The following is a 26,450-nucleotide window of genomic DNA, read 5'->3' as shown; positions in this document are numbered from 1 at the left end:
ATGGTAAAATAATTAAACACATAATTAACTACAATAGTGTTGCAAACAATTTGCCTGGTGGGTTTCATTTAAGGGATTGGCGCTTCTGTAAAGTAATTTTCTTTTTTGCTTACACTCATAACAACAATAAAAACAGACATTTAATTCTTAACAGTTTCAGAGAATGCCAGTGAAATGCAAGTAATAAACAGCTCTTACTTTCATTTTGGGAACAATGTGATGATTAACGTATCTGTTTCATTCAACTTTCTTTTAACAATCTCCAAAAGGTATGGTGAATTCGCAATTCACCTAGCTATAGAAAAAATAATGGACAAATACTTTCCAAATATGTCACTTTTCTAAAGCGCTTTCACTGTTCACTGTGAAGTCAGACAAACAGATGGACACACTACCAAAACGTCTGGAAAAAAAAAAGGGTTAAGGGAGAATAAAGTGGTAGAGTACTGCTGAGTAGCTTTGAAAGATGGGAGCTTGTTTTGAAGTCTTGTCTTGTAGCCTATATTTTATAGTATTGTAGACCCAAAATTATGGCACAAGCTCCATCTTCTGAAAATGTTCCAGTGAGGAGAGTCCTTTCAGCAGACATACTAGACTAAATTATGGAACAGTTTCCATCTGGTCTGTGTGTGATAAAGAGAGAGTCTACACAAAAGAGTCTACAAGTACGATACTGACAATTACTGAAAAACCGTAATAACGTATGCACACTTTCAAAGAACCTAAGAGTTAAAACTACAGTTTGTTGAATAAAATCAATCAAGTTGCCCACAGCGACACAATATTTGCTGGATGTAACCTGTACTTGGTGCGTGCATAATTTAGGATACAGGATGTTGCAGGGCAAACTGGGCCTCTCAAAGGGCGGCAGTGAGTCCAGGACCTCGATCAGACTCCTTACTCTCTGCTTGTGTTCTTCTGCGAGTGGAGGCTGAAAGACACCACTCTCTATCTGAATAAGAGAATGGAGATAAGCCATTTGATTGAAAGTAAATGACAAGCGCTTAGAGAGAACAATGACAAGATAACAAGATATGTAGTGATAGCAAAGAATAGAGGGGAGTGGGATGTAAAATTATTTGACCAGCATGGCAAAAGTCACGCAAAGTTGCAGAAGTTAATTGCATTTTTTTATATATTGCAAAAAAAAAGAGAATAAGCAGTTTATAAAATGAATGGATTGAATAGCACCAGAGCAAATGGCTTGACAAGCACATGGGCTGTCTCAAGGAGCTTGAGTCGGCTAATTTTCAAAGGCATGTTAAGATATTTCCGATGCATGTTTTAATGACGCATAAGGGCCACTATCCAATCACTGTTTTCTCATAAGACGGCGGCAACAGATGGAAATAAAGAGTGACACACATTATTATCATTATATAAACATCATAAACTCCATTCTATAAATACCATTGAACTAAAACACAATATTGTCCTTCAAAAGAAAAGTTTGGACACTTCTGGAATAAGGTATTCACACTTTGGTGCATATGAATAAAGTAGAAACCACACGCTCGCAAGCATGCACGCACACACTCAGGTATGCTGATGAACTCAAGGACAGGAGGTAAAATATGACTATTGCACCAGTTATCTGACAGGTGCCGGTAACTTCCTTGCGAAATAAGATTTCACTAGAAAATACTGGCAGACAACTGTGTGTGTGTGTGTCTGTGAGATTGGCTGGGAGCAGAGGTGACGACAGAGCAAAACTCATATCAAGAGGAGAGCGTGTCGCACTGAAAACTGTCTCGTCATGCAAATGAGCAAGCAGGCACTGGTGTTCACGTAGTCTCTGATTTCCAGACACACGCGATCTGGCAGAAGCCGTCATTGTCGCTCCGCCTGTTCTGAGCTACTTGGCATACAAAAAGGATTTCTTCGTTGGCATGCCCTGAAAGTGACACCCAATGCCCACTCCGACTTCAACATTAAGATCCATTTGTGTTTGGTACGATACACGTTTGAGACCTTAATAATAAAATGTTTCCTCTGTAGATGAATAAAGCAATTCCAACGAGGAGCTTGCACTCCAGTGGCTTTTAGTTTGACTATCATCGCCGTTTGATCAATTATTTAGCGACAATTTTAAAACATTTCTGGTTGCGCTTGGAAGCGGTTATGTCGGCATGTGCGACATTTTCATTGCAGTAATGTTCATTGTTCAATAATTCAGAATATTGAGAAAGAACGATGATCAAAGATTTGCGGGGATGCTGATGTGGCGAGCAAATATTGTGAATAATAGAGTCGGAATAACGGACGGTCAAAAGAATTATGGTAATTTTATTCAAACATTACAGAGCTTTGTTTTTAAAGTGTAATAATGAATGTTTCATTAGTGCAGGCAGTGCAAGAATGTGTTTCTTTTTTTGACCTCCAACTTGATTTAAATTCAAGCCCTTACTCCACCTCAAAATGAAATATTATCTAGAAAACAATGAGGGTGACTTTGGTCTTAGTTTTGAGTCCATCAATGTATATTTGTATAGTATGCGCTCACTACATGGATATGGATACCTGTGTGAGGAGTAACCTGAGGGCTTGTGATGCTTCCTGGCCGAGCTTCTTAACCCCTGCCTTCTCCACTGCATCCATTACCTGGAGCAGGTCAGGCTCCCACCGTACCACCAGATTGCCATGCCGAATAAACTACACAGAAAAAAAACACACATACTCCACATATTTCAACGCGAAGGAAAAAGAAATGTGATTAGAATAAATGAAGGTGTGGGCTGTGAGTAACATCTCACAAGTGCGATGACCCTGAGGACGGCTGGGTGCAGGAGGAAACTCTCATCTGAGCTATGCAGGCAGTAAAGGAGGAATCCACTCCATGGCTGACAAACCTCATAATTGGCTAAAAAAACAACACATGAATAACTCTAGAATAGAAGTTAAGCATTTTTTTTTTTAAATCATTTAATAGTAAATACAATAATGCGTGTATGTAAATATGTTTAGTTTGCCTTTAAATATTATGAAGGGGTGACAGAGCCTTTAACTTTTTTACTACGCAACAGCATCTCCCGAATGAATTTACAAAATGTTTTGTTGTAGTGATGGGTGGGAACCTTTAAATATTGATGTTTGGCCTCAAAGTGTGTTACAAATAATAAAAAAGTCCCTGCTCTATTTTGTGTTTATTGCAAAATACCTGCTTTTTTCAATTTTGATTTAAGAGCTATACGACAGGAGGAATACTTCATGAAGGCAGCTCACATTAAGGCTGTGTTTTCTTTCCTAATGGTCTGAAAAAGATTTCTATGCGGTCTCTCTCTCTGACTGCAAAAATGGAAGTCAACTGTCTGGGGGTAGACTAAATAGGGACGAGTACAATATAGTGAAAGGGCAGCGCTGACATGAGATATTATTTTATGAATACAAATGATACCAGTCTGAGGGCTCTTTCTCTGAAGGAAGCCAAGCACGGAACTGAGGCAGTTGACTGAGGCTCTCAGCAGCAGCTCATTTTTCTGAAGTGGGCAAGTAGAAAAGTTGTTATACCTCTCAGGAGGAGAAGAATTATGTTACGCTATAAAAATAAAAAACGAAAAACATTATCTTGATGCCTGACGAAAACATGAATACTATATTTAAATATTGCTATATGACATAATCAGAAATAAAAAGCATAATGGAAGACCAAACAAAGCGCCGAGATGAGGAATGTTTTCTTCCAAAGTACTCAAGTAGGCCAGGCATATATAATCAAAGTACTCAGGAGCAAGAAGAGGGATGACAATGCAAAAGGGAATGAGGATAGAGGTAAAGTAGAGGACAAGAAGGTGAATAGAAGAAGTGCTTTGCTTTTTTTTTTTTGTCCTTCTACCAAACTAGGGCAAGCAATGGAGCATTTCTCGAATGCACCAGTATTGGCGAGAGCAAGAAAGAGAGCGAGACTGAAAGATTTACAACCTGCGATACGCAACAAAAATAAACAGTAAAGTATTCAGACAGGCATACAAATGATACTCTATACCCAATCTCCCGCTGAGGTCATACAACCTGTAAAATAAGTCCGCTGAGAGCAATTAAGAGGCACTCAGCCCCTCGGGTGCCAAGCGGGAATAATGCGCCATTTTCAGATTCCAGGGGGGCGTGGCCAACCAAGCCTGGGCAAGTGGTCACACACACCAATGCGGAGGTCAAGTCAACATCGAGTAAGGCCTGCAGCAATCTCAAGTAGCTGACTGAAAAGAAAAAAAAAAAAAGACGAAAAAAAAAAAAAAGTGAATGGCTGGGGGGAAAGAAAACATTACAAGGAGCTCTTAAAAAAAATATGAATCAGTTGTGACTCTTTTGTATCATTGTTGACATTGTTCCATAATATCTTTAACTACTATCTTTGTTCCCATGACTTTGGTTTTGATTCTTATTTTAATGGCTTCCGTTTCTTTCAAACTGTAATTGCTTAATTGTTTTGCAAACTCGTTGAAGCTTCACTCGACTCAACCGACGTACAGGCAGGGAAAATGGAAAAGATAAAATTGGGGAGTCAAATTTGCTGAGGTTCTTTCAGCATATACTCAGCAGTAATTGTTTTTGATGTGAGGCCATTTTGAAAGAAAATAATATAGTTGCAATTTCTTTGGCTTATTGTTTTGTACCAGGGTGGAATAACAAAATTCGAAGCAGCAAAGAGGGTATTACCACGTATTTGAGAGGTGATTGCATACAGTCTTTAAAAATGGCCATTTTGCTTTCATACGTTTTTTTTTTTTTTTTTAGTTTTTGGATTTGTTACCCAGCAAGAGAGTGTCTGTATTCCTTTTCTGAATGAGTATTCGCTGCACTGCAGCGTCCAGGCTCCAACTGAGGCTTTTGTGAACCTTAAATAAATGGAGAGAGACAGAAAAAAAAAAGTGTGGAGTAACTGGCTTGGTTTGCAATAAGAGTCCGTTTTATCCTCGGCTCCAAGGAAGCTGTGAGGTGACAGCAAAATGCGTTGAACACAGCAGCCGTCCACTTTTGTCTTTGGAATTGAAGCTGTGTGCGTTAACAATGTGTCTTGCCCTTGATTCGGCGAATTGGCGGCCAGACATAGTGATGAGGAGAAACAACGTGTACCTGGATGGAGTGCTCGTGCTGCAAAGTGATGAGAGAGGATAGGAGGAGATGACTGCAACATAGCAGGCCTGAGGAAGGAGCAGCTGAAGAGAAGACGGATGGCGCAGAGGACGAGGATGAGGAGAGGATTATCTGAAGCTGCTCTATCACTCCACAGTTGGAGAGTAGCATGGAGACAGCTGGGGAGGAGAAGGTGCCGCATCGTCTGTCAGCATGTGTGTGAGTGGTTGCCCGTCACAGGCCTGTCACTTTTTGTGTGACTTTAATCACCCCAAAATAAAAAGAAACCACCCACACAAAGCTGGTAAAACCAACACACAATAATATAACTTGTGACCAACATAGTACTAACGTTTTTATTTCATTAAATCTTTCTAATAATTTATTTTGGCCTTGTCAGTCCCATTTTTTTTTTGGTCCTAGTGGGAATTGGAACTTTTACATCCTGTATACTATTTATAAACCTGAGTCTTGAAAAAACACTGCTCAATGAATTCATGAATAAATCCATTAGGGGTTCCTATTGAATTGTAAATTTTTGTTGATTATTTTTTGGGGGGGAGGGAGAATAAATTGGAGAAAGAGAGCGTGTCAAACCTTTGCTAGTGCAGTGTGGAGGAGAGAGACTCAAGCAGCAGTACAGGTAGCTTAGGGCAGGCAACAGACTCTCTGTGTTGGACTGATGCAGTCTACCTGCAATATTACTCACTTACACACACACACACACACACACACACACACACACACACACACACACACACACACACACACACACACACACACTTGCTAAATCAGGTCTGCTCCCCACGCGCCGTGCTCACAGACATCATCAGGTGATATGATGACCTCAATCGTACAGTACAGTGGTCAAAAAAGATCATTTAAAAATGACAAGTTGGATGATGTGTGATAAGAAAATAGTGTGACCTGCCAGCAGAGCTGTTTTAACCTCACCGTGGTAGAACAGCTTGAAGTGAACTTCGTCCGTCTTGCTGCAGGGTAGGGCAGGTGGGGTGCTGGCGTGAGTTACGCAAAGCAGCCTGAGCAACAGTGGGAGCGAATTGACTGCAAGAGTAACGGGGGGGGGAAGAAAAAACACTTTTCATGCTGGTTGCTGTATTTTTAGTATGTTACAATAGGCTTGTACATTTGAAAGCAAAGAAATTTTCATTGATCGAGAAATAATATTTTTTTTATCTTTACGTTGTGGTTATTTATGTGCAATTATTTAAGAAACACACATGTTGCCTACCTTCTTCAACATGTTTCTGTCCTTGTACATGGCTCTCCACACTGACTTTCTGCAACGCCTGGAGCAGAGAAGGCTTCAGACTGCTACACAAGTCTGCTTCAAAGTCACTTTGACCATCCAAGAGACACATCAGAACTGACATTGCTCGCTCTGCAAGTGAGGCCTCCCTTGTGCAAACTATGTCCTGGATGGTAAGACCAAAAAAAAAAAAAAAAACAGGATCAGAATATGCAACGTCATCTTCCCTTGATCTTGCCAATGTTGTTTGACCTTGACCAATCAGATTCAATGATTGAATAGCATCTCAACTTTCAGAGCACAATGGCATCGTTGTTACAAAATGACACTCCACAACAACACCGGTTTACTATTTCCAAAAGTCATCAATCCTCTCTCGGTTTTATACCAAACTTCTATCTCCAAAATATTTCTGCTCCGTGTGTATCCTTATCTCACCAGGAGGAGCAGGATGACAGATGGGTATTTCTTTAACACAGACAGTAGCTCCACAATCTCTGCGGCGGGTTGCTGTTCCTCTGTCTGCACAAAAAATAATAAAAAAATTAAAAATGGATGAGTCTAAGAAGCTAAATGGATATAATTCTGAGGGAATAAACCAAATGCTCTTCACCACATCCAAGTCTGAATCTGTGGACTGTGCTTGTCTGGTCAACCAAAATTCCAAGACCAGGGTCCCATATTTGTCTTTAAGCAGCGGATAGCCACAAATGAAGTGGAGAACGGCAGGATGGTGGATGTAAAGCGATGAGAAATTTTGACAGGAGGATAGGGCCTTGTCGATACACACCAAAGGAGCCTAGAATGAGAAAAAAGACCTCTGTATGTATAAATAAAGAAACTATAATGTGATATGGTGTATTATTAACTTAGCTACCCCATCAAGTGTGGCGCTTCCATCCTGTGTCATGGCTAGCAGGTAAAGCGAAGACTGCAGGACCAAGGTAGGCAGGGTGCCGCTGCCTTCCTCTTGCACTGAATGCAAGAGCCACACGACACTGGAAAACACGATCTGGTCCGGGAGGAGCCTAGTTCATACATGTGACACAAACCAGAATGGACAAGCGCTTCTAGATATATACATAAAGGTCAACCTTAGGACAGCAGATACATTTAGTGTGATACTAAATGAATCGATCGAATCACTGAGTAAACATTCAGGACTGACCAAAAAATGAAGAGGAAAGAAATCCACATGATTAGCTTTATTTTCTTCTATCAACATTACAATTCTACGAGAGTGTCTGGTGCCTGATCTTTGTTTCTAATCTGTGTGTACCTGTCGCCTTGGTGAAGAGCGAGGTGGAGTATAATCACCAGACAGTATTGAGTGGCTCTCAGGCCTTTATAATCACACAGTTGGAGCCCCGGGGACTCGCGCAGCAGAGTCGGCCAGTCTGAGAGCCGACAGCACAGAGAGGAAAGATTGTATAGCAGGAGTGTTTCTATTTCTTCTGCATCTGGGAGAAACCGTGAGAAAACAAAAGCATTGGAATCAAGGCGAGAAGTATTCACGAACTTTGTGTTGCTCATAAGTTACGATTTTCTTTTTTTTTTTACTTAGTTGAAAATTTAATAAAGGCAATACAAACATGTATTATGTATAAAAAGGAGGGCCACTGAAATATGATATCGAAAAGAGAATAGCAGAGGCTGTAATGAAGAGTTGGAATTTTTCTTAAAACAAAAACCACAGTACGTATTTTTAATTTGTGAAGAATTGCAGAAAACAATTATAGGGGCATTTGTATAAATGTCTCAAAATGTATCAAGCCTATAAAATGAGAAACAAAATAATAAAAACAGAACGCTAGCAACACGAGAAACAAATTGTGGAAAGGTGTTTAATCAAGATATCGACAGAGAAGTAAAGGCTCGCAAACTAAATTAAGGAACAGCATCGTGGCTTGCACTCTGCGTTTTTGTATCTGCTTACCCTGCTGGGAGGCGCCAGAAGCAGAAACTGACTGGGAGAGCAAACACACACTGAGTTTCTGCAGAAAATCACAGCAAGCTGTGTTCAAATGTGTATTTCTGAAAAAAGATGCAAGTATGGAAATGTTGGAGAGTGCAGTAAAATGAGTTATATAAATACGATTCAGCAAAGAATGAACTACAAGATGCAGAAGAAAACATTGTTCAGTTGACTGGATTTTGGGCCACAAAAACACACAGACCAAAAAAGCTGTATTGTATCAAAAACAGGGATAAAGTAAATGTTTTCCAACAGAGCGAAATACGAAGGATCAACTTTCTTTTAGCTCACAAAGATACACATTCACACACAAATCCAGCTTTCTGTTTACGTGTATCCTCTTGGGTTATCCAGTTACAGTGTACCTGTTTCCTGCACAGAAAATCCCTTTGTGCTCCAAAGCCAGCTTGTAGAAACCAGAGGATGCTGAAAGGAGAAAAAAGGATGAAACAGTAAGTAGGGTGAAGATAGACAAGCAGAAGTTGAAAAGCAAACAGCTGACAAATAAGAAAAACAATGGCTGTTTTACAATTTAGCTAGGTTTACATGGACAAAATGTTTTTCATCCGATCAGAGTTCGAATTAAAATCCTTAATTAAGATTAAGATCAAATGCACTGTTTTTAAAGACAAGTCTGGAAGAAAAAAATGATCACAAAACTTACCCAATTTATTTGCAAAGGCCGGCATAACAGATGGAAGAAGGGTGAATTGCCAAGACAAGACTGAGTAGAAAACCTCTAATATTTGAGGATTGGGTGCACATTCACACACCCTCTACACACACACACACACAAACACACACATATCAAAATGAAAGTACTTGACAGGATCGATTGTTGGGAAGAGAAGATGATGGAACAGATGTTTGCAATTTGGAGCTGACACTCACGATGACGGTGGGTATCCAGACAGAGTCACAATACTGCAACAAGCATTGGCATAGAGACACTACTGAGTCAGGGCCATTGCTCTCCTCCGATGGAGCTGTGAAAGTGTTCTCCTTTAAAATGGGATCTGATGCACACTCCTCAGCTAATCTGGCGTGGACAGATAAACATGGGAAACTTACTCCATCAGTTTTGATGATTTTGCCTCTCTAGAGAACTTAATGTACGTATATTGAAACCTCATGGCTGACCTGCAAGCAGTCTGAAAGCAGAGCAGGGACTGGAGTAGATATTTTTCTGACCAAGATTCCAGGCTGTTGTGCTCTGGCTTCTTCAGACTCACCTGTTGATGATAATGATTGAAAAAGTAAAGAATCAATAGTCTTTAGAGACATGACAATTTATCAGGAGGGTGAAATATGACTTATGCATATTTTTGTTATTTGATTTTAAAGATATTACAAGTGAGTATACTCACTCTACTTCGCTGATCACTAGAGGCAGGTATGGGAAGCTCCGCAAATCTGTTTGTGATGGCCCTCAATATTCCTTGTAACGCCTCGTATTGGACTGGTATGGACTGGTGGTTCAATCTGGAAAGGTTTTGACAAACAGCTGAATATAAATATTGAATACAAAGTGATTGAGGGCCATATTCTTCCCTTTTTTTTTTGTGACGTGAGCTGGCTCATATTGTGTAGTAGTCTGTCAAGTAAACAAGTTGTATCAAGGATGAACTGAGTGTTTGTTGGACTAACCCTTATTTTTAGCAAACTGTTTTTCAAACTATAATGGATCCAATTTGACGTCACCAATCCTGAAAGTTATTGTGAAGAGCTTTTGCAAGCGTCCTTGAGGTTATCATTTGTGTGCTTGTCATTCTTGTTTGTACCTAAAAATGGCGGAGGCGGCGCTGGCAGCTTGTATGGCCACTCTCAGGCACGGAGAATAAAGTCCACAAAGCACAGCCTCTGAAACTGCCACAAATGCTGGAGGACTGAGGAAGAGACGCACATTTGTGGGCTGCCTGCACACACACATCTTTTTTTTTTAATTAAATTCTCAACTTCTCAACAATACACAAAACACAGAGATGGGTATTACATAATAAATAGGGCCACTATTGACATTCCAAATATTGACGTTTTTCACTGCTACATTATGCAGCAACAAAACTATTGTCTCACTGATGCCGCAATACTGGGCTGCCTTTCAACTTTGCGTACACAAACACACAGTCACACAAACTGTATATTCATCCCTGCCCTAACCTAGCCTTAACTTAAAACGACTTTAACGACTTAAGCTTTGCTTTTAAAACTGTGATGAGCCTTGATGTGACTGGGACATGTATGGTACTTTTGCTTGTTCAGCATTTTCTGCTTCACACTATGTCACACAGCGTAAAGGACAACTTTCTTGAAGAGATCTTTTTGTGATTTGTAAGTGAGAAATTGGAATCATCCAATTAAAATTCTATCAGTCTTCCAAAAATGTGACTTTATGCTGATATACAGCCAGTTGACAGTTCATTTTAATCTAATGAAACTTCCAAGTGCAAATTATAGAGTGCTCAACCTACTTTGAAAAAGTGAGCTTTTTATCAATTTCTCACTAAACACAAGTCACATTTTTATGATTTTGATGATTTTGAAAACTGGGTTACAGTAGGTCACGGGTGTATTGCAGTCACTTTTGTTACTGAGCAGTCCCACCTTTCCAGTATCTTGGTGAGGAGAAAAAGTCCTTGCTTCAGCACATCAACATTGGTCAGCTGCATTGCCTGCTTCAGACTGCGCACCAGGGATTCAATACCTAACACACACATGTGCATAATGCATCAAAACAAATTCTTTGTTGAGTACCATGGCACAGCTTCTAATGAATTGCAGGCATGTTTTACATTAAAATAAAAAAAACAAATTTGAATATGTCACACTTACCAAACAATAGCAGTATTATAACTTGAAGGGTTCTCACCATAAACTGAGTGACACTGGGAGAAGAATCGAGGGTCTTCAATTAATAACACCAAACAGTTGTAGGTAGACCACAGCAGCACCTCACTACTTGTATCAGCCAGCCGGTCAAAAAGAAATTCTTTAGAAGGGAGGAAGATGAAGACAAACAATTCTGAGGGCCAAAATAAATACCAATCTTTGAGAGAGAACTATTAAGCCAACACTAGGGGGTCTATATTTGTTGGCAACTAATTTCAAGAGAATGAGTAGAGACGCTTTCAATAGCACAGCAATTGAGTCAGCTGTGTTCACTCCCAAAACGACGCAAACGCCCCTTTCTGACTGCGCCCGTCTACTAAAAGAAAGAAAACTCATAAAATTAGACTTTGCTTTGCAGAACACTTCCGCTGGACCCAAAAATAGGAACCAATAACAACAGAGGAGATGAACCACTTGGATTGCTAACGAATAAAATCAGATGTGTTCATCATCAAGCATCAATGGCGCAAACTGCCTTCTTTTAAAATGCACAAGCTTGCACAGGTCCACAAATACAGTAAAACCTGGTCCAGCCCACATACACTAGACTTGCACTGGAAACAAAAACAAAGTCCCAAGTGTATCTGGTGTATGTACCTTACCTGGTATGTCAGCTTCGATAAAAGGAGCACTGTACTGAGTGGGAGAATGAACCAGAATAGATGCGATACACTTTGCACTGGTCGCCCGCAATATATTATCACCACTCAACAGTAACTGCAAATAGAGAACAGGCTCTGTTAGAAATCAACAAGCACATCAAGACACACGGCTCACAAAAGGTTTGGATGAGATGAGGTAGAAATGACTTGGCTTTCTGTTATTTTTCAGTATGCGGTTAAACATTCTAGCTAGTAATGTCTGTGTCAAAGTCTGTTAGCGATGGGCATCATGGGCATGGAAAAGTATCAAATTAAATCTTAAAACAGTTTTTTTTAATCTATCATGTTAATGTCATGTATTGAAGGAAGGATTTGGGTAGAAAAACAGGAAAGGAGCGAGCCTAGCATAGGATTTCCTGTTCTTTGGTTTGAATACATTTTTTTTTATCCTTTTGATAAGTAGGCTTGCTAATATTTGTTTTAATGATTGATCGGATTTACAGGTAGATTATTGAATTTGTTGTACGAATAATACAAGTCTCATGACCTGTTCTGCTATGTGATCCGACACAAGATACGCTAAAGCAACATTGATTTCCCAGACATGAAGTAAAAATATTTATCCAGAGCAGACCCCCTTGATTCCCTTTGCAAAGACACATTAATCCAGGATTAGCCATTCTCAATATCCAAATACAAGTTGAGGTCATGCAGGCAGGATGTTTGGACAGAGACCTTTTTCAGGATGAGAGGGAGATGGCAGTGGTCCGGAGTCTGTTGCTCTTGGTTTTGACTGCTGGAAATGATGTTGCCATTCTGGCTGCACATGAACTGATCATCAGCGTTGCTCATAAGGACCGAAACTGCCTCTCCCCATTGAACTAGGATCCAAAGTAGAGCTATGAAATAGAAAATAGGTGTGAAAACAGTTCATGACATCTATGAAATATTATACAAGTGATCTATTATGGAAAAAAAAGTAGTCTCTGTATAGCAGCATGTTACCCCAACAATTCTGGCTGAGGATGATAAAATACTGAACATATGCAATATGCTGATATATGAATAAAATATAGTGTTTTAATATACACTGTAGTGTTGAGGTCATCATAAAAATAGAGCACATTAAAAGTTTATATAAAGCCCACAAGTCTCATGTGGAGGGTTAAACACTACCAACTGAGCGTAATGAGTGCTGTGGGGTGTATATAATATAGGCTAATTTTCATTTAAATAAGTGTCAAGGTATAATACTCAAAGTGCATTTCCACAAAGATCTGGAAAACTCGTTAAGTATCGAATCATTTCAATGGAATCAATCCAATGAAACAAAATGTCATCCTATAAAAATTTAACATGAACAGAATAATAGAATAAGGAGAAAATGTTCTTCTGGAACGGTCTTAAACATACAATCATGAAAATCATCCTTTTCTAACTTCTGAATGATGTCATTGTCAAACTGGCCATGAACGTAGACTTACTGCATTAGCGACTGTGGCTAGCATATTCTAAGCTCGAAGATATAATTGAATAAATCTTTATGAGGATACTTTAGTCATTCAGATTTTTTTTTCTTTTTTATAAATTTAATTGCATAACTTACAATTAGCTGAAATTATAATGACCATCTCACTTACCAAGTCATGGCCAAAGACTTTAACGCTTTCTTATCCATCAAATGAATGTGATCTCTACACCCACGCACAATGTTTTTGCTCACCAATGCAATTGTTGATGAGCTGAGGGCAAGTGGCGTTGACAAAGGTCTGTCGCAACAGGATACAGACTCGATCTCGAATGGTGACCGGTAGTGACTGAGCTGTTGAGCCTCCAGAGCTCCCCAACAACTTGAGCCAAACATACACAACTGATGCCTTCACCTCTTCATCCGGATACAGCAAAATCGAGCAGAGTCGCTCAAGTAAGGGCACTGGGGGGACATAGATGCGAGTAAATATGTTGGGCTATAAAATGCACAAATAAATCGCCAAAGAATTGCTGTTGCTGCAACAGTGGCTAGAATCTTTCGGGAATACTGTAATCGGTCATATAAATTGGGAAAACAATGAAAGAAAAAGTCGGTAAGTAGGCCTGTGCTGTCTACCCTCTAAAATCAATAAGGTTGAGTTGGGTTCAAGCACCACATACATTTTTGCGACATAGCATCAACACTAACAACATAACTTAGAACTTCTTTCCAGGAAAACGAAGGGTTTGTTGTTGAAACAATTTAACGATGAACCATATCCCTGATTTATTGAATGTACCTTGCTTAACAGTCAGCTAAAAGCCAGAGTTTAAATAAACAAGGCTGTCTGGGGTAGACTCGAGCAGGTAAAAAGAGGTTTGTACGTCCGTAAAGCTCAAGTAATACCACATAAATCATAGCAATAAGTTGTAGAGAGAAAAGCTGGCAGAAGGAAATGCAGGAGGATAAAGTGTTTAACTCCGTGGCAGTGATTGCAGCGGAAAATAGGAGGAGAGACTCAACCGACTAAGTAGGCGAGTCGAGCGAAAGCCAGGCTGCTCTGTGAAGCAGATCAAGAGCCAAGCGAGGCTTCCGGACATGTTTGATTAAACCAACCAATATGCGGCAGCCAAAATGAGATTCAGAGGGAAGAGTTGGAAGCCCAAAGAACATTTGGAGAAAATAAGATAACATTGACCGAGGTGCCAAAGGTTGTGCTGCTGTTTGCCAAGAGATACTATAATTCCAAAACAGGTTACGTGCAAGATGTTTTTTTTTGGAGGCAATCATTTTTGGAATGACCTTCATGCTGCTCTGTATTCAATTATTTGAACTGTGTTAACAAATCAGAGTAAGATACAAATTGGATCTGTTAAGTGGAAAAGGCAAGACGGCAAGAGTGATAGTGTGACTTCTTCTGTGTTCATGTTGTCAGTGCGGGGTTGTTGTCGTTAGTGATAACAACCCCACTGAGATGTGCTGATTGACAGGCCACAGAGAGACAAGCAGTATACAGTCAATAAGGGTAGCCTGCATCTTGCATCAGCATCAGGCGCCTCGCTACTATTTGCTTCCAAGTGAAGCTTGTAAAACCCGCCAAGATGCTCCATCAGGGTGAAAACATTGTACAGAAAGAAGGCAAGAAGTCAAATCATTTTTCTTTTTGATCTTATGTTAGCATGCTAAGGCCTCACCATATTGAGTCACCAGGATGAGGGCGATGCTTGGAAGCGTTTCTATTAAGCTCCCTAAGAAGTTGAACACTGGCAAGAAGCTCTTCACGTTCAGTTGGTCAATCACCTAGAGCAGCAATATAAAACGGCAACAAATCGATTTAAAGACAGACATTAAAATAATTATAATTATTATTCAAATCAATACCACCTTTTGAACGACTTATTATGATTTATAGCCAGTGTGTCATTAGAAAATAATACAGCCTCATTTTCCAGGAACCTGCATTCTATCGGTTTCTATTCATGCAAATTTCTGATAAGATGAATTGTGTTCTGTTTTTCTGTCATCAACTTTAGTATTTTCCACCCAGCTATAATTTTTCCCTCCCCCAAAAGGAGAGACGTGCATGAGTTGTGTTTACTAAACAACTGTACGAGTTGGTCGCAAAAGTGATGCTACGGTGCATGTGTACATTTTACCCACTCTAAATCTAAAAGTGGCTTACTTACCTGTTTGTTTATTTGATCCAAAACGTAGTGTAGCGGCAGCTCACTTTGCAGCTCCACTAGCAACAGAACTAGAACTGAACAAGATGTACACACAATAACTTATGCTAGCCTAGCAAGTCATTTATGTCATTGAGTTGTTTTCCACCATGTGTCATTATGGTATACTGTATTTACAATTACTACTTTAAGATACTTATAAAAGCTGCTTGAGACAACGACAATCGTGAACAAAACTTAAACTAAACAGCTATGTAAAAGAGTTTAATCATATTTTCTCTTTACCTTGATCCACTTTTTCCAGAGTGGCTGAGTCCATCATAGTGTGAAGCATCCCTGTGGATAGAACAATGATGCTAGGTTTGATTTAACCTCTGTGCAGTGATATTGCTTACCCAGTAGAGAGTCAATAAAATGTATGGAGACTTGGTGGTCTTGCTGGAGCAATTGTCTCAGAGCCCCAGGAGAACACTTCAACAACCCACTGACAGCGGACAAAGCATAAGCCTTTCTGACCGACTGTGGAAAAACAGAGTAAGGAATGGATAAGTCAAATATCACAAAGCGGTTGTGATAAATTATGACTGATACAAATATTAGTCAGCAAAAGATTTGTTTCATAACCAGGAGAGGAACATTCATTTTCCAAATTTCTGGTGAGTTTTATTCAGGTTTATAGCATTTCAACAGATTGTTGATAAATCTTGTCATAATGCGATTTTTCAAAAACAACTAAATGTAATATTACTCACAGAAATCTCATCACTTTCCAGCATTTCAATCACGCAAGCCATGCAGAGAAGCAGCCCCCCTCCATCTGCAGGCCCCAGGCGCCCACTCCATCTTGGGTCATGCCTGAAGTGAATCTTGTCATATATTATCTCCTTGCTCGCCATTTTGGTGCTATCACATTCTAAATCACATACAGAAACAAAACACAACATGATCTTGAAAATAATAGGGAGTGTTGTAATTTCAGCAGGGCAACCAATGTCTAACTTGCTGCACTTTTTTTTATATTCAAAAACATTACACATTCAAAACAAAACATATTTCAAGCTCTATACGAGGCTATATTTATTGTACTTGAACAGAGTAGATGCTTCACCCTGTGGCAATGGTGAAAGAAATATGTTATGAGGCCAACAAAGCACGCAGCCGTCATGCAAACAAATGCGCAAAGTTACGTGGAATTGATGTGAGCCACTTCCTGTTGTGTGATACGTCTTTCATCTTTTTCCAGCCACCCTCGATACATTTTGTCACGTAAACCCTGCATTTTTTTGTTTCCTGTCACGTAAACCCTGCATTTTTTTGTTTCCATCGACAATGAATTGTATTTTTTAACATCAATATTTCCGGTTCAGATCTGTTTTGCTAACGATAAATAAAGAATAAATACACGATCTTCCTGACGTTTAACACAGAGTATCTGACATCAAGTAAGCCGGAGGAGGGCCAGCCGGCCCATCCGAGAGGAGGGTCATAGGAGCGTGCTCTCACCACTGAAATGCATCAGGTGCAACTCACCCACAGAGCGGGAAAGTACTGAATTCATGTCAGTGGATTATATCTGATCTAAAGATGATCATTCCTAAAAAAGGGATCACACTGAAAGAGCAATTTGGAATATAAATGATGAGAAGGTAAGCGTGGCAATTAAATCTTTTGTGCATTTTCGCTTATTACTTGTTTTCTTTTTTTCTCTCTCACTCTCTTGATAGTTTATATGACTTTTGCTACATGTGCCTTGATTTCGATTCCCCTAGTTCACATATGATCCAAAAAATGAACATAATGGGAAAAAAAAACCTGCTTCTGCTTTGTGTGAACAGGAAACAATCTAATGACATTCAATATGATACATCAAGTTAACTTTACCTGATTAATGTCCTCAAATTTCATTCATTCTTACATGAGATAAAATAATGTACGAGTTCCTGCGAATGAATTATAAAGATGAAAAACAGCCCGTGCCACATGTAAGCCACAGCTCAGACGGAAAAAATATAAACGGCTGTCACCACATGCTGAGACACAACAGACCTTCACATGCAAAACCACAAAAGCCTCATGATACATATTTGTCATGAGTCATTGCTCTTTTTTTCGAAGTAGACAAGCTGCCATACTGAAGCACAATATGCTTGCATCTTTTTTCCCCAGATGCTTTGCCTTCACTTATCTGTAATGCCTCAAAGCTATTCCCCCCCCCGCTCTCACTTGCCTCATCAGCACTTTCAAGCTGATGTCATGCATAATAAATAAACGGGGGTAATTATACCAATAACACTGGTTGTTATTATCGCCCTTTGCTGTCACATGCCCGCATTGTGGTAGTTGCTGGTGCTCTCCAAGCATGTACTGTCTATTGTGGGGGCATCATGGGGGCGAGAACCTTCATATTCTGTCCTCGGATTGCACTAACCCAGATGAGATTTTACACAAGAGAAACAAACTAGATTAATTAATTCAATTCATTAAACTCATATGAATGACAAGTGTGACTATTAATGACTGAAAAAAACAAAACACAGCGAAGGTTAGCTAACTAGCAAAGTGTAATTATTCAAAACAATGTATTATTTTCTATTTATGATGTATATTATCTCTCAAAATAATTGTATTTTTAGATTAGAATATGGTTAAAATATGTACCTGACTGAATTTGATTGAGGACTTCTTTATCCGCAATATGGTTGAGCTCGATGCGGTCGTTTACTTTGTGAGCTAACGTGATTTTGGGTGAAATTGATTTTATGATTGATGATTCCAAGGCTGACTGTATATTCTCATTTGTATTCTTCCTCTTTTTATGTCTTACCCCTTTTCCACGCAATTACCTTTCCTTGCACTTTTGTTGTTCGCCCTAAGATTCTTTTTCTCACTTGTACTCACTTCTTCATCCTGTCTCCCCCCTCACGTACTTTAACGGGGGTCCTGACAACACCATTCTTAACGATGAACTAAAAATTGATCTGTCACTCAGCCATCTTCCCACATTCTATCTTTCTGTTCCCCTTCTCCTCCTCTTTTGTCATGTCTGTATCCATGAGGAACCCACCCCATCGCCGGCGCTCTTTGGGTCCCGTCTCACCCAAGCGGATCTATAGAAACCTGTCAGTCCGGTTAAGGGGAGGAGAGTCATCTATCGACGAGCGACCCGACGCACCCAAGAGCCTTGGAAAATCTGCTGATGTGGTAAGATTTCTTCTTTTATGTAACATTACAATTTTAGATGTTACCTTCTTGCTGCTACCTCATTAGTACACGACTTTGTGGGATGCGGTGGAGAATGAAGACACATTGGCAGTACAAAGTCTTCTGTCCCGAATCCACAATAACTATGGAGGCGGAGGAGGTGGTGGAGGAGGAGGAGGGGGAGGAGGAGGAATCCTGTGGGAGAGAGGAGAAAAGAAAGACAGAGACTGGGTGAAAGAACGGGAGAGGGGGGTGAACAGAGTCAGCGAACAGGGCCTTGTTCCTCTGGATGTGGCCGCCCTGACCCACAATTCACCTCTGCTCCACGTGCTGGTAAAGGCAGGAGCTAGGCAGAACCCCACTTGTAAGTACATCCATCATTCGTATTCATGGAAAAATCTAAAACTAGCAAAAATTCGGATGAAAAAGAATCTGTATTTGAATATGATGTTGGTCTTTCTCCTTGCTAGTATGCAGACCAGAAGAATGGGCACATAAGCTTGATGATCTTGTGACGTTAGCGAAAGAAAGGGTGGATGAGAGGAAGGAGGAGTTATTGAAGAAGGCCGGAGCAGGCGCTCATGCACAGGCTGATGTCCACAGACAAGTTAGACTCTGGAGCCTCAGACTGCAACTTTACTGCCGCATGAAGGAGAATTTCCACCACACAGGTCAGTTAGGGGTCCGCTGAGCATTTTAGGCATTATTATATATTTTATTTCTCTCTTATTATGAAATTCCTTGGCCAGAATAACAATTTCTAAAGTTCAAAATAGTTTTTTTTTCCCCCTGACTCTAGTTAAAAAAAATTCAAGATAGTGAAACTCTGATCCGACTGCAAAATTTTCCTGGAGGCTATTGCTGATGTTAACGTAATAATATTGTGGGTTGTTTAATCATAGCAATCCCCCAATGGACCATCTTATGGAGTGCCAATTAATATTCAGGGTCATACCAAAGACTATAAAAATGGAACCCATTGCCTCCCTGCTTGGCACTCAGCATTTAAGGGTTGGAATTGGGGGGTTAGATCACCAAAAATGATTCCCGAGCGCGGCGCCGCTGCTGCTCACTGCTCCCCTCTCCCCCAGGGGATGGATCAAAATCACATGGGGATGGGTTAAATGCAGAGGACAGAGCCCTTTGAGACTGCTTGTGATTAAGGGCTATATAAACTTGACTTGATTGATTGATATTTTTGGCGAGAGGTGCGGAGTCTACTTGGCCGGAGTCCATGACGCTCCCAGTGGTGTTTTGTTTTTTTTAAGCTTTAACAATACGTCTTATTTTGTTTAGTGGACATTTGAACAACAGGGTCAACAATTGAACAAAAACTATTTTAATAAGAATGCCCGAAGAGAATTACACCATTTTAATGCTGCTCATTTAAAACTTGAAATTGTCTTGTGTATGTTTGAAATATTTGATCCAGAACTGCCACATCCTCCCTCTCAAGTCTCCATTGTGGTGACCAGCACATCTTCTCTGTTTGTGGCAATCAAAGAGGTCGAAGGTGACAACGTGGGGCTCATCACCTGCTACAAGGGTAGGGTATTTGAATTCAGGAAAAATAATTCCCACAGGAGAAAAAGAATAATCTGTCAGTGAGATTGTTTTGGCTTCGCAGTGGAATGGAGCACTTCAGCAAGCTTCAAGCGCATCCTTGGCTCAGCCCAAGTTACAGAGACCAAAAATCCCTCCTACACTATCCGGGGACTCAATACTGTAAGATATCAAGTCTCTATTTGGTAATAATTGTGTGTACTAATTTGGAGTTTATTCCAATGCAGGGAGTGCATTATTTTGTCAGAGCGAGTGCCTACAATGTGAAAGGATGGGGCCCGACTCAGTGTTCCACTCCAGTCAGTGCTGCTCCCTCCAGTAAGTATCTTTAACCTTGATGAAGATTTTTAAACAAGGCTCGATTCGCTATCAGTCTTGATTTAACAGTGGTAGGATCAATTCGTAGCGGGTAGATTACTGAATTATTTAAAATGCAGAAGCCTTCAAAGATGTTGCTGTGAGCTTTGTGGCATTGCTGCTGTGAGATTGAATTCATGGTTGGCAATCATTTTCACCTCCTACTGAGAAAATATGACACAAACTGATATGGTCATAAATAATTTGGTTAAATCCTCATCTAACAAAAATATACGTATGATGATCGGTAATAATCGTATTATCTTGTTAGCGATGTATCTGTTACAGTTGATATAAAAAGTCTACACACCACTGTCCAAATGTAGTTGCTCATTTTTACTTCCTCTCTCAATTTCTTTTCCAAATATTCAAATCATGTTGTACTTTTTGTTGCTTATAGGTTGGAGAGAGTGCGATGGTGTAAGGTCCCAATACAGAAACCATGAAGCCCTAGTAAGGAAGCTTCTGGAAGATGCCGGAGAGCCTCATAACAGAGGATACTACAAAGGTATCTTAACACATTTTTGCGGGTACATTTTGGAAATTGTGCCAGTCACTCCCTCTGTGCTATTTCAGAGAATCCGATATCCCAGAGTCCCAGCAAGCGTCTCTCGATGTCTCGAGGCATCAAACAACTGTTCCAGTCTGCAACCAAGTTTGTTCGTCTCTTACAGAGGTAACCCAAGAATTTATTGATAATGCAGAGATGGGAAAAAAAAAAACAGTTATGGTAATACTGTTGAATCAAATGTTACATTGAGATTTTTTGCTGAGTCACTTTGGGTAATAGTACATTCACCAAGACTCAGCGTGGCGGTTGTCATGACGACAAACTCACTAAACCACAATTGGGGACCTCATGAGGTTCATCAATGCTTAATCAATTGCCTATGGATCAGCCTGCAAACTTTCAGATATTATTCTCTAATTTTAGGGGCGCGTACTTGGCAACTGTGTTTTACCACAAGGAGAACATACTGGTGACAGCTGAAGATCAACTCCCACTGGTGGAGTTCCAGTGCTGCTCAACCACTCTCGCTCACAACTTTGTTTGGTTTTCCAAGGTGAACTCACCCATGAACATGTATCACCCACAATATTACAGCCACAGACGCAACTTAATGAAAAATATAAAATAGCTAGCACTATATGAAATATTCTGTCAGTTACTACTCTTAAATATATCTCTCTGTGTCATGCAAAACCAACCATTGCTCTTTTAACTCATTCACTGCCTTGTGAGCTTGTCAATATACATTTCTTCTTATCAATTATTCAGCATGTACGTCATTCAACTCCCTGCAATTTTGAACGGAATGCCATCTATTTCCTACAGTTATCCTGTGCATGGCAGCAAGTGCCCAGGCTCCAGCAAGCACTCTCCTCGGCTCATTCGTCTCCCTCGTCCCTCTTACAGAGCAGGCACAATATTTTAAAAGCCGTCTCGCAACTGCAGGTGGGAAGTTTAATGAATAACGCTGTAGAATAAGAAGAATTCAAATAGGTTCATTGCTATTTGAATTGCTTTTGAGCACATCTTCTGATTACAGCCTGACTTCACTACCCTTAGCTATTCTTAACCTTCTTTTGTGCTAATTAATTTCCAATAGTGACATACGATATTTTGACACTCATGTTAAGCACTCCTCTTTGCTTTTGCAGTCTTCATTGGGGACGATGGACCTTGGCCAAGTATACTATGAACCACTTAAAGACCGACAAGGCAACATTTTACTTGTGACATTAAAGGAATTCCCAAATGCTAGCAGGTGAGCCCAGAATTTGGAGACAGCGTAAATGTTGAGGCACTTTTGCTGAGCTGTAATATGAAATCTGTTGAAGACTATAAAGCAGCATATCGTGGTAATCCTCGAATATTGTACTATTAAACTTTGAGTAGAGTTACGCATTCTGGGTGTGGTTACCTTTAATACATAGAAGTTTTTGGTTTTTCTGTCATTCAAGCCCTCCTGAGCCTCCACTGCAATGGATGCCCCTGGCTCGCCTGGAGAAAAACCGTAGCAGAGCTCCTCTGCTGCCTGAACCCACCGCTATGGATATGCTGTATGAAGACCTGAGGGTAAGGCTTGTTTGGCTAAAAAAAAAAAAAAAAAAAAAGAAGAAAGAAAGAAATGAAGAATGTGACAGACTAACAATTCATCCTGTAAATATTCATATTCAGCCTTTGGCTATTCCAAGTTTAAAAAAAAAAAAAAGAAGGGCTATATTTAATTTTTTAAACAGCATTTTCTTTTCATCCAATTTGGCAGGTGAACAGAAATATTCCGAATTGTAGAACTGCGCAATGTTTTTCACAAACTGATTTGTCATGATCCCTCAAGGGGGAAATTCAACTCACACACTACTGAAAATGTTATTGTTTAAATTTAATATAATGATTATGTGTATTTTCTACGAAATTGGGCACCCTGAGTAAAAGAAAGAAAAGGTTATACACTTTTTAAGATACGGTATGATGACGGTGCCTTGCTCAAGGGCACTTAGCAAGCAGATTAGCATCTCTCGACGACGGCCATTTTGTCCACTGTGGGACTTAAACTCTCTTCGCCTGGCTCCAGTTTTACAGATGAGCTGGAAAAAAAACCTAACAGTGGAAAAGGGGCTATACAAACTCACGTAGCAACAAAAAAAATCAAGAGAATTCACATAAGCAAATACCACAATATTTACCATTGAATAAAAGGCGCGCACAAATCTCAACGCGTTCTTTCGGTACGTCAATTAACTGTGTCCCTTGACAACATATACATGCGGAACGAAAATAACTTCAATCATGCTTTAACCTACTGTAAATAAAAATATAACTTATTTAACACCATATAATGTTTTTCTTTATGGTTCTTCCCAGCCAAATCAAAACTTAAAATAAATGCAGCAATTAAATGAGAGTTGCCTTGAACAAAACTCTTGAATTCACCCAATAATTTATCTCCATTTTGTTCCCAGGGGAAGCTAAACTACCACAGGCACAGCAATCAGTGGGCCAAATCGGGTCTGTATGTGGGCATACTTAAACTATGGAGCTCAGTGGAGCAGATCAGAGTTCTGGTTCCTCAAAGGCTGCCCAATTTACTTTGTTACTCACGGGTCAGACACAATGCCCACGTCACCAGGTAAAACTCATTAAATTATGATTGTGAATTCATCCTTTTTTTTAATCAATTTTATGATCAAATGCTATCAAGATGATAATAGGCCAAGCTGGTGTTATTGGAGAGTCAGGTGTTATAAATGTTTGTAAAAAAAATCCTGCTAAATATGCTCTGGTAATTCATTATCACAAATTTCGTTGATGCACAATTTGTTATCAGACTTGAGGGTCTCTGCAACTTGTCATTTATTTCATAATAACTCTTTGTGTTTGTAATAGAGAAGAGTGGGCGTGGCTCCAGAGTAATGTTTATGAAACGACCAGTGATGGTGTTCAGAACCTTCTGGGCACCATGGATGACACCTTGGTGGAAAATAACAGCCTGGTGGAGTTTATCAGAGCCCTGAGAGCAGCAGTCTCACATCTTCTGACAAAGCTCAACATTCCCCTCTACAGGGTAAACAACGTATTTATCCATCTATGTGGCCATCTGTTTTAACCTTTGACCTTTGATATGAGATTGATAGACCCATAGAAGTCACAAGTGATTAATAGAATGTAGTTTGGAGCAAGAGTGTTTTTTTGTAGATACCAGTATGGCTTTATGTGTCTGACAGGCCTATCAGTACGGCGTATATACCAGAGAGTTGCTGCAGTTAGGAGACAAAGTGTCCATGCTGCTCCTTCTCCCACCAAGTGAAGACTTTAGCTCCAGCTACTGGCCTCTGTTAGGAACCAAAGAGCCTGGCCTTACCATGCCTCTCCAGATCTTTGAGCTGGGTGGGTTCAAAAGCCAACTCGACGGATCCTTAAGAACTAAAGAGAATGATCTTTTGGCTTTTTTTCATCTCTCCCTATATCTAGTTCACTTCTGGACGTATGAGCGGGACTTTGTGTCCCAGTACTGCCAGGCCTGGGTGAGGCTGGAGCTGGACACTCACCTGGCTCAGCAGGCTTTGCGAGAGGCGCTGGACACGAAGGAAGTGCAAGTGGCTCGCGAGCGTCTGAACCATGTTACTGAGCTTTCCCATGTAAGATTTTTTTTAAGAAAAATATGTTGTCAATAGTAATAATAATAAAATATCCAATGTTAAAGAATTGGTAATAATAATCATAATAATCAGCATTTCTTTTTCTATCAGCGTCTGGATGTGGTATGGCGAGATGCCCGCTGGATCATGGACTGTCTGCAGTGCGTTCGGTCCAAGCAATGGGTGGGAGCGGTGCCACTTGGGTTGGTGATGGGCGGAGACCCGCCGCCATGCCCCGACGCTGAAGAAGAAGATGAAAGATTGACTGCCAGACTGACGTGGCCTCTTCGGCTACAATCAAAAAGGGCCACCACAGGTAAAAAAAATTTTTTTTTAAAAAAGTGGACATGTAACTAAAAGAACAGTCTCAAATGTCTTTCTATATTTTTCCAGAAACGTTAGCCAGTATGGCTCCACCAAATGTTGTCACGGCCGAAGTTTCTTCTGCAGCAGGAAATCTGCTTGCCGTTGAGGTCACGCCGGTTTTAATGGAAGGCGTTGCAAAGGGAGGGTACCCAGTAGACATCAGTCAGGATATGACAAACATCGGCCAGTCGGAATTGGGATGCGCAAGCATTTTAATTGAATCGGGACTGGAGTCTCCTATTGTTGGACCATTGGAAGTAGGGTTTGCAGCTTTGGATTCACCTGATGCCTTCACTGCAACAGAGCTTTATCCCTCCAGCATCTCTGAGGTCATCCGTCCAATGGAGATGGCGGAGTTGGTGGATATTTTGCCCACACTGAGTCTTATTGAAGAGGAGACCCCAAGTTGTCCTTCTGCATCATCGATGATGGATATGATTCAAAGCTTCGGACTGGGGATGGGTGAAAAGGGCGGCTGTTTTGAGTCAGGGAATTCACACTTGATGGATGCTGAGCCAATCCTGTGTCCAAATAAAAGCTCCAGCGTGAAAGACACAAACGTGCCCACCTCACACACAACAGGATGTAACACAGAAAGTCTCCCAGAAGATAACATTTCTCTGCAGATTCCCAGTAAGGGTCTGAAATTTCCAGTAAGGAACCAGGTAGAATGGGATAGACCATTTAACAGCTCCTCCTGATAAAGAAAAAAAAAAAGTCTGCAAGGACCTGAATCATTTATACAGCTGCAGGTCAGCTGATTTATCACATCAACAATTTGGATCTATCACAGCACATATTAACTATAAAAGTGAAAATTTCATCATCCATAAAACCTCTTCTAGAGTACACATTAGAAAAATACATGTTATGCTGCCTTCATGCACAATTTCTTCTAATAGTACCATTTTGCTGTTTCATCTCAAATGAAAACACAAAATAATAGAAGGAAATGAATCCAGAATGCAAATCTTGGCTTACTTGACACTCAAAACTTGAGTGATGCAACCATTTACTGTCAAATGATGACATTAAAAAAAAAAGTTTTCTAAAATGTATTTACTCATACCGTATAAACATTTGTGTTTTGAAATGTCTATGTAACGTGTTGCCAACCATAAATTTTTTTTGCACATCACTGAGCTTTAATGATTGGTTGCTATGTTATTTTTCCTTACAACCGCTCCTTTCAGAGGGTGTAGAATAAATTAATATTGTTTCATTATATTGTTATTTTTTTGGGTGATCATTGTGGCAGTACAAAACAAAGTGTGATAGCCACTTTGTCAAGATTGAGCAATTTACAGCTTTTGACTGCCCTCGTGTGGCCTTAGTAAGACATTACATCCATGAAATCAAA

The 26,450-nt window shown here is 40.1% G+C and overlaps 2 protein-coding genes across 14 annotated transcripts; one reads left to right on the top strand and one right to left on the bottom strand.

Moving 5' to 3' along the window:
- Window positions 1-122: 122 nt before the first annotated feature.
- Window positions 123-23,336, bottom strand: mei1 (meiotic double-stranded break formation protein 1). 12 transcript variants are annotated; one of them, XM_085933308.1, is made up of 35 exons: window positions 23,273-23,336; window positions 22,507-22,676; window positions 17,342-18,856; window positions 16,213-16,373; window positions 15,856-15,979; window positions 15,746-15,796; window positions 15,464-15,537; window positions 14,972-15,077; window positions 13,530-13,739; window positions 12,542-12,705; window positions 11,807-11,921; window positions 11,185-11,304; window positions 10,920-11,019; window positions 10,097-10,231; window positions 9,683-9,797; window positions 9,456-9,547; window positions 9,207-9,354; window positions 8,980-9,091; window positions 8,681-8,741; window positions 8,277-8,374; window positions 7,620-7,800; window positions 7,218-7,368; window positions 6,954-7,139; window positions 6,779-6,862; window positions 6,323-6,506; window positions 6,025-6,135; window positions 5,668-5,778; window positions 5,071-5,249; window positions 4,748-4,832; window positions 4,009-4,193; window positions 3,395-3,476; window positions 2,754-2,860; window positions 2,521-2,652; window positions 831-952; window positions 123-403 (listed from the first exon to the last, which is right to left on the bottom strand). In XM_085933308.1, exons 4-35 carry the CDS (start codon window positions 16,354-16,356, stop codon window positions 334-336), a joined length of 3,939 nt encoding a protein of 1,312 aa, XP_085789434.1. In that variant the 5' UTR covers window positions 16,357-16,373; window positions 17,342-18,856; window positions 22,507-22,676; window positions 23,273-23,336; the 3' UTR covers window positions 123-333. The 12 variants fall into 12 exon arrangements, 7 of the variants coding, with proteins under 7 accessions (XP_085789434.1, XP_085789430.1, XP_085789436.1 ...); XM_085933304.1 differs by having other exon boundaries at window positions 18,706-18,856; XM_085933310.1 differs by having other exon boundaries at window positions 831-931; window positions 18,706-18,856.
- LOC147044554 (ankyrin repeat and fibronectin type-III domain-containing protein 1) lies at window positions 16,917-26,277 on the top strand. 2 transcript variants are annotated; one of them, XM_085933313.1, is made up of 19 exons: window positions 16,917-17,106; window positions 18,517-18,661; window positions 18,728-19,025; window positions 19,132-19,332; window positions 20,094-20,207; window positions 20,289-20,386; window positions 20,452-20,542; window positions 20,982-21,089; window positions 21,158-21,257; window positions 21,516-21,645; window positions 21,918-22,037; window positions 22,244-22,350; window positions 22,547-22,661; window positions 23,549-23,715; window positions 23,973-24,150; window positions 24,311-24,473; window positions 24,558-24,724; window positions 24,836-25,040; window positions 25,118-26,277. In XM_085933313.1, exons 1-19 carry the CDS (start codon window positions 17,096-17,098, stop codon window positions 25,789-25,791), a joined length of 3,192 nt encoding a protein of 1,063 aa, XP_085789439.1. In that variant the 5' UTR covers window positions 16,917-17,095; the 3' UTR covers window positions 25,792-26,277. The 2 variants fall into 2 exon arrangements, with proteins under 2 accessions (XP_085789439.1, XP_085789438.1); XM_085933312.1 differs by having other exon boundaries at window positions 18,335-18,661.
- Window positions 26,278-26,450: the final 173 nt, after the last annotated feature.

Source organism: Syngnathus leptorhynchus, chromosome 16, assembly GCF_054491065.1.
Source record: "Syngnathus leptorhynchus isolate UIUO chromosome 16, UIUO_Slep, whole genome shotgun sequence".
NCBI classification, from domain to species: domain Eukaryota; kingdom Metazoa; phylum Chordata; class Actinopteri; order Syngnathiformes; family Syngnathidae; genus Syngnathus; species Syngnathus leptorhynchus.
This window is presented reverse-complemented; position numbering and strand designations above follow the sequence as displayed.

Coding starts and splice junctions, on each gene's coding strand:
- mei1 (XM_085933308.1), bottom strand. CDS start 16,356: ATGGCGAGCAAGGAGATAATATATGACAAGATTCACTTCAGGCATGAC. Junction 15,797..15,855: donor TTTTATTGACTCTCTACTGG/GTAAGCAATATC, acceptor TTCTATCCACAG/GGATGCTTCACACTATGATG. Junction 9,092..9,206: donor TCTGGATACCCACCGTCATC/GTGAGTGTCAGC, acceptor GTGTGTGTGTAG/AGGGTGTGTGAATGTGCACC.
- LOC147044554 (XM_085933312.1), top strand. CDS start 18,500: ATGTCTGTATCCATGAGGAACCCACCCCATCGCCGGCGCTCTTTGGGT. Junction 21,258..21,515: donor TTTGTTCGTCTCTTACAGAG/GTAACCCAAGAA, acceptor CTCTAATTTTAG/GGGCGCGTACTTGGCAACTG. Junction 22,662..23,548: donor TGCTGTATGAAGACCTGAGG/GTAAGGCTTGTT, acceptor TTTTGTTCCCAG/GGGAAGCTAAACTACCACAG.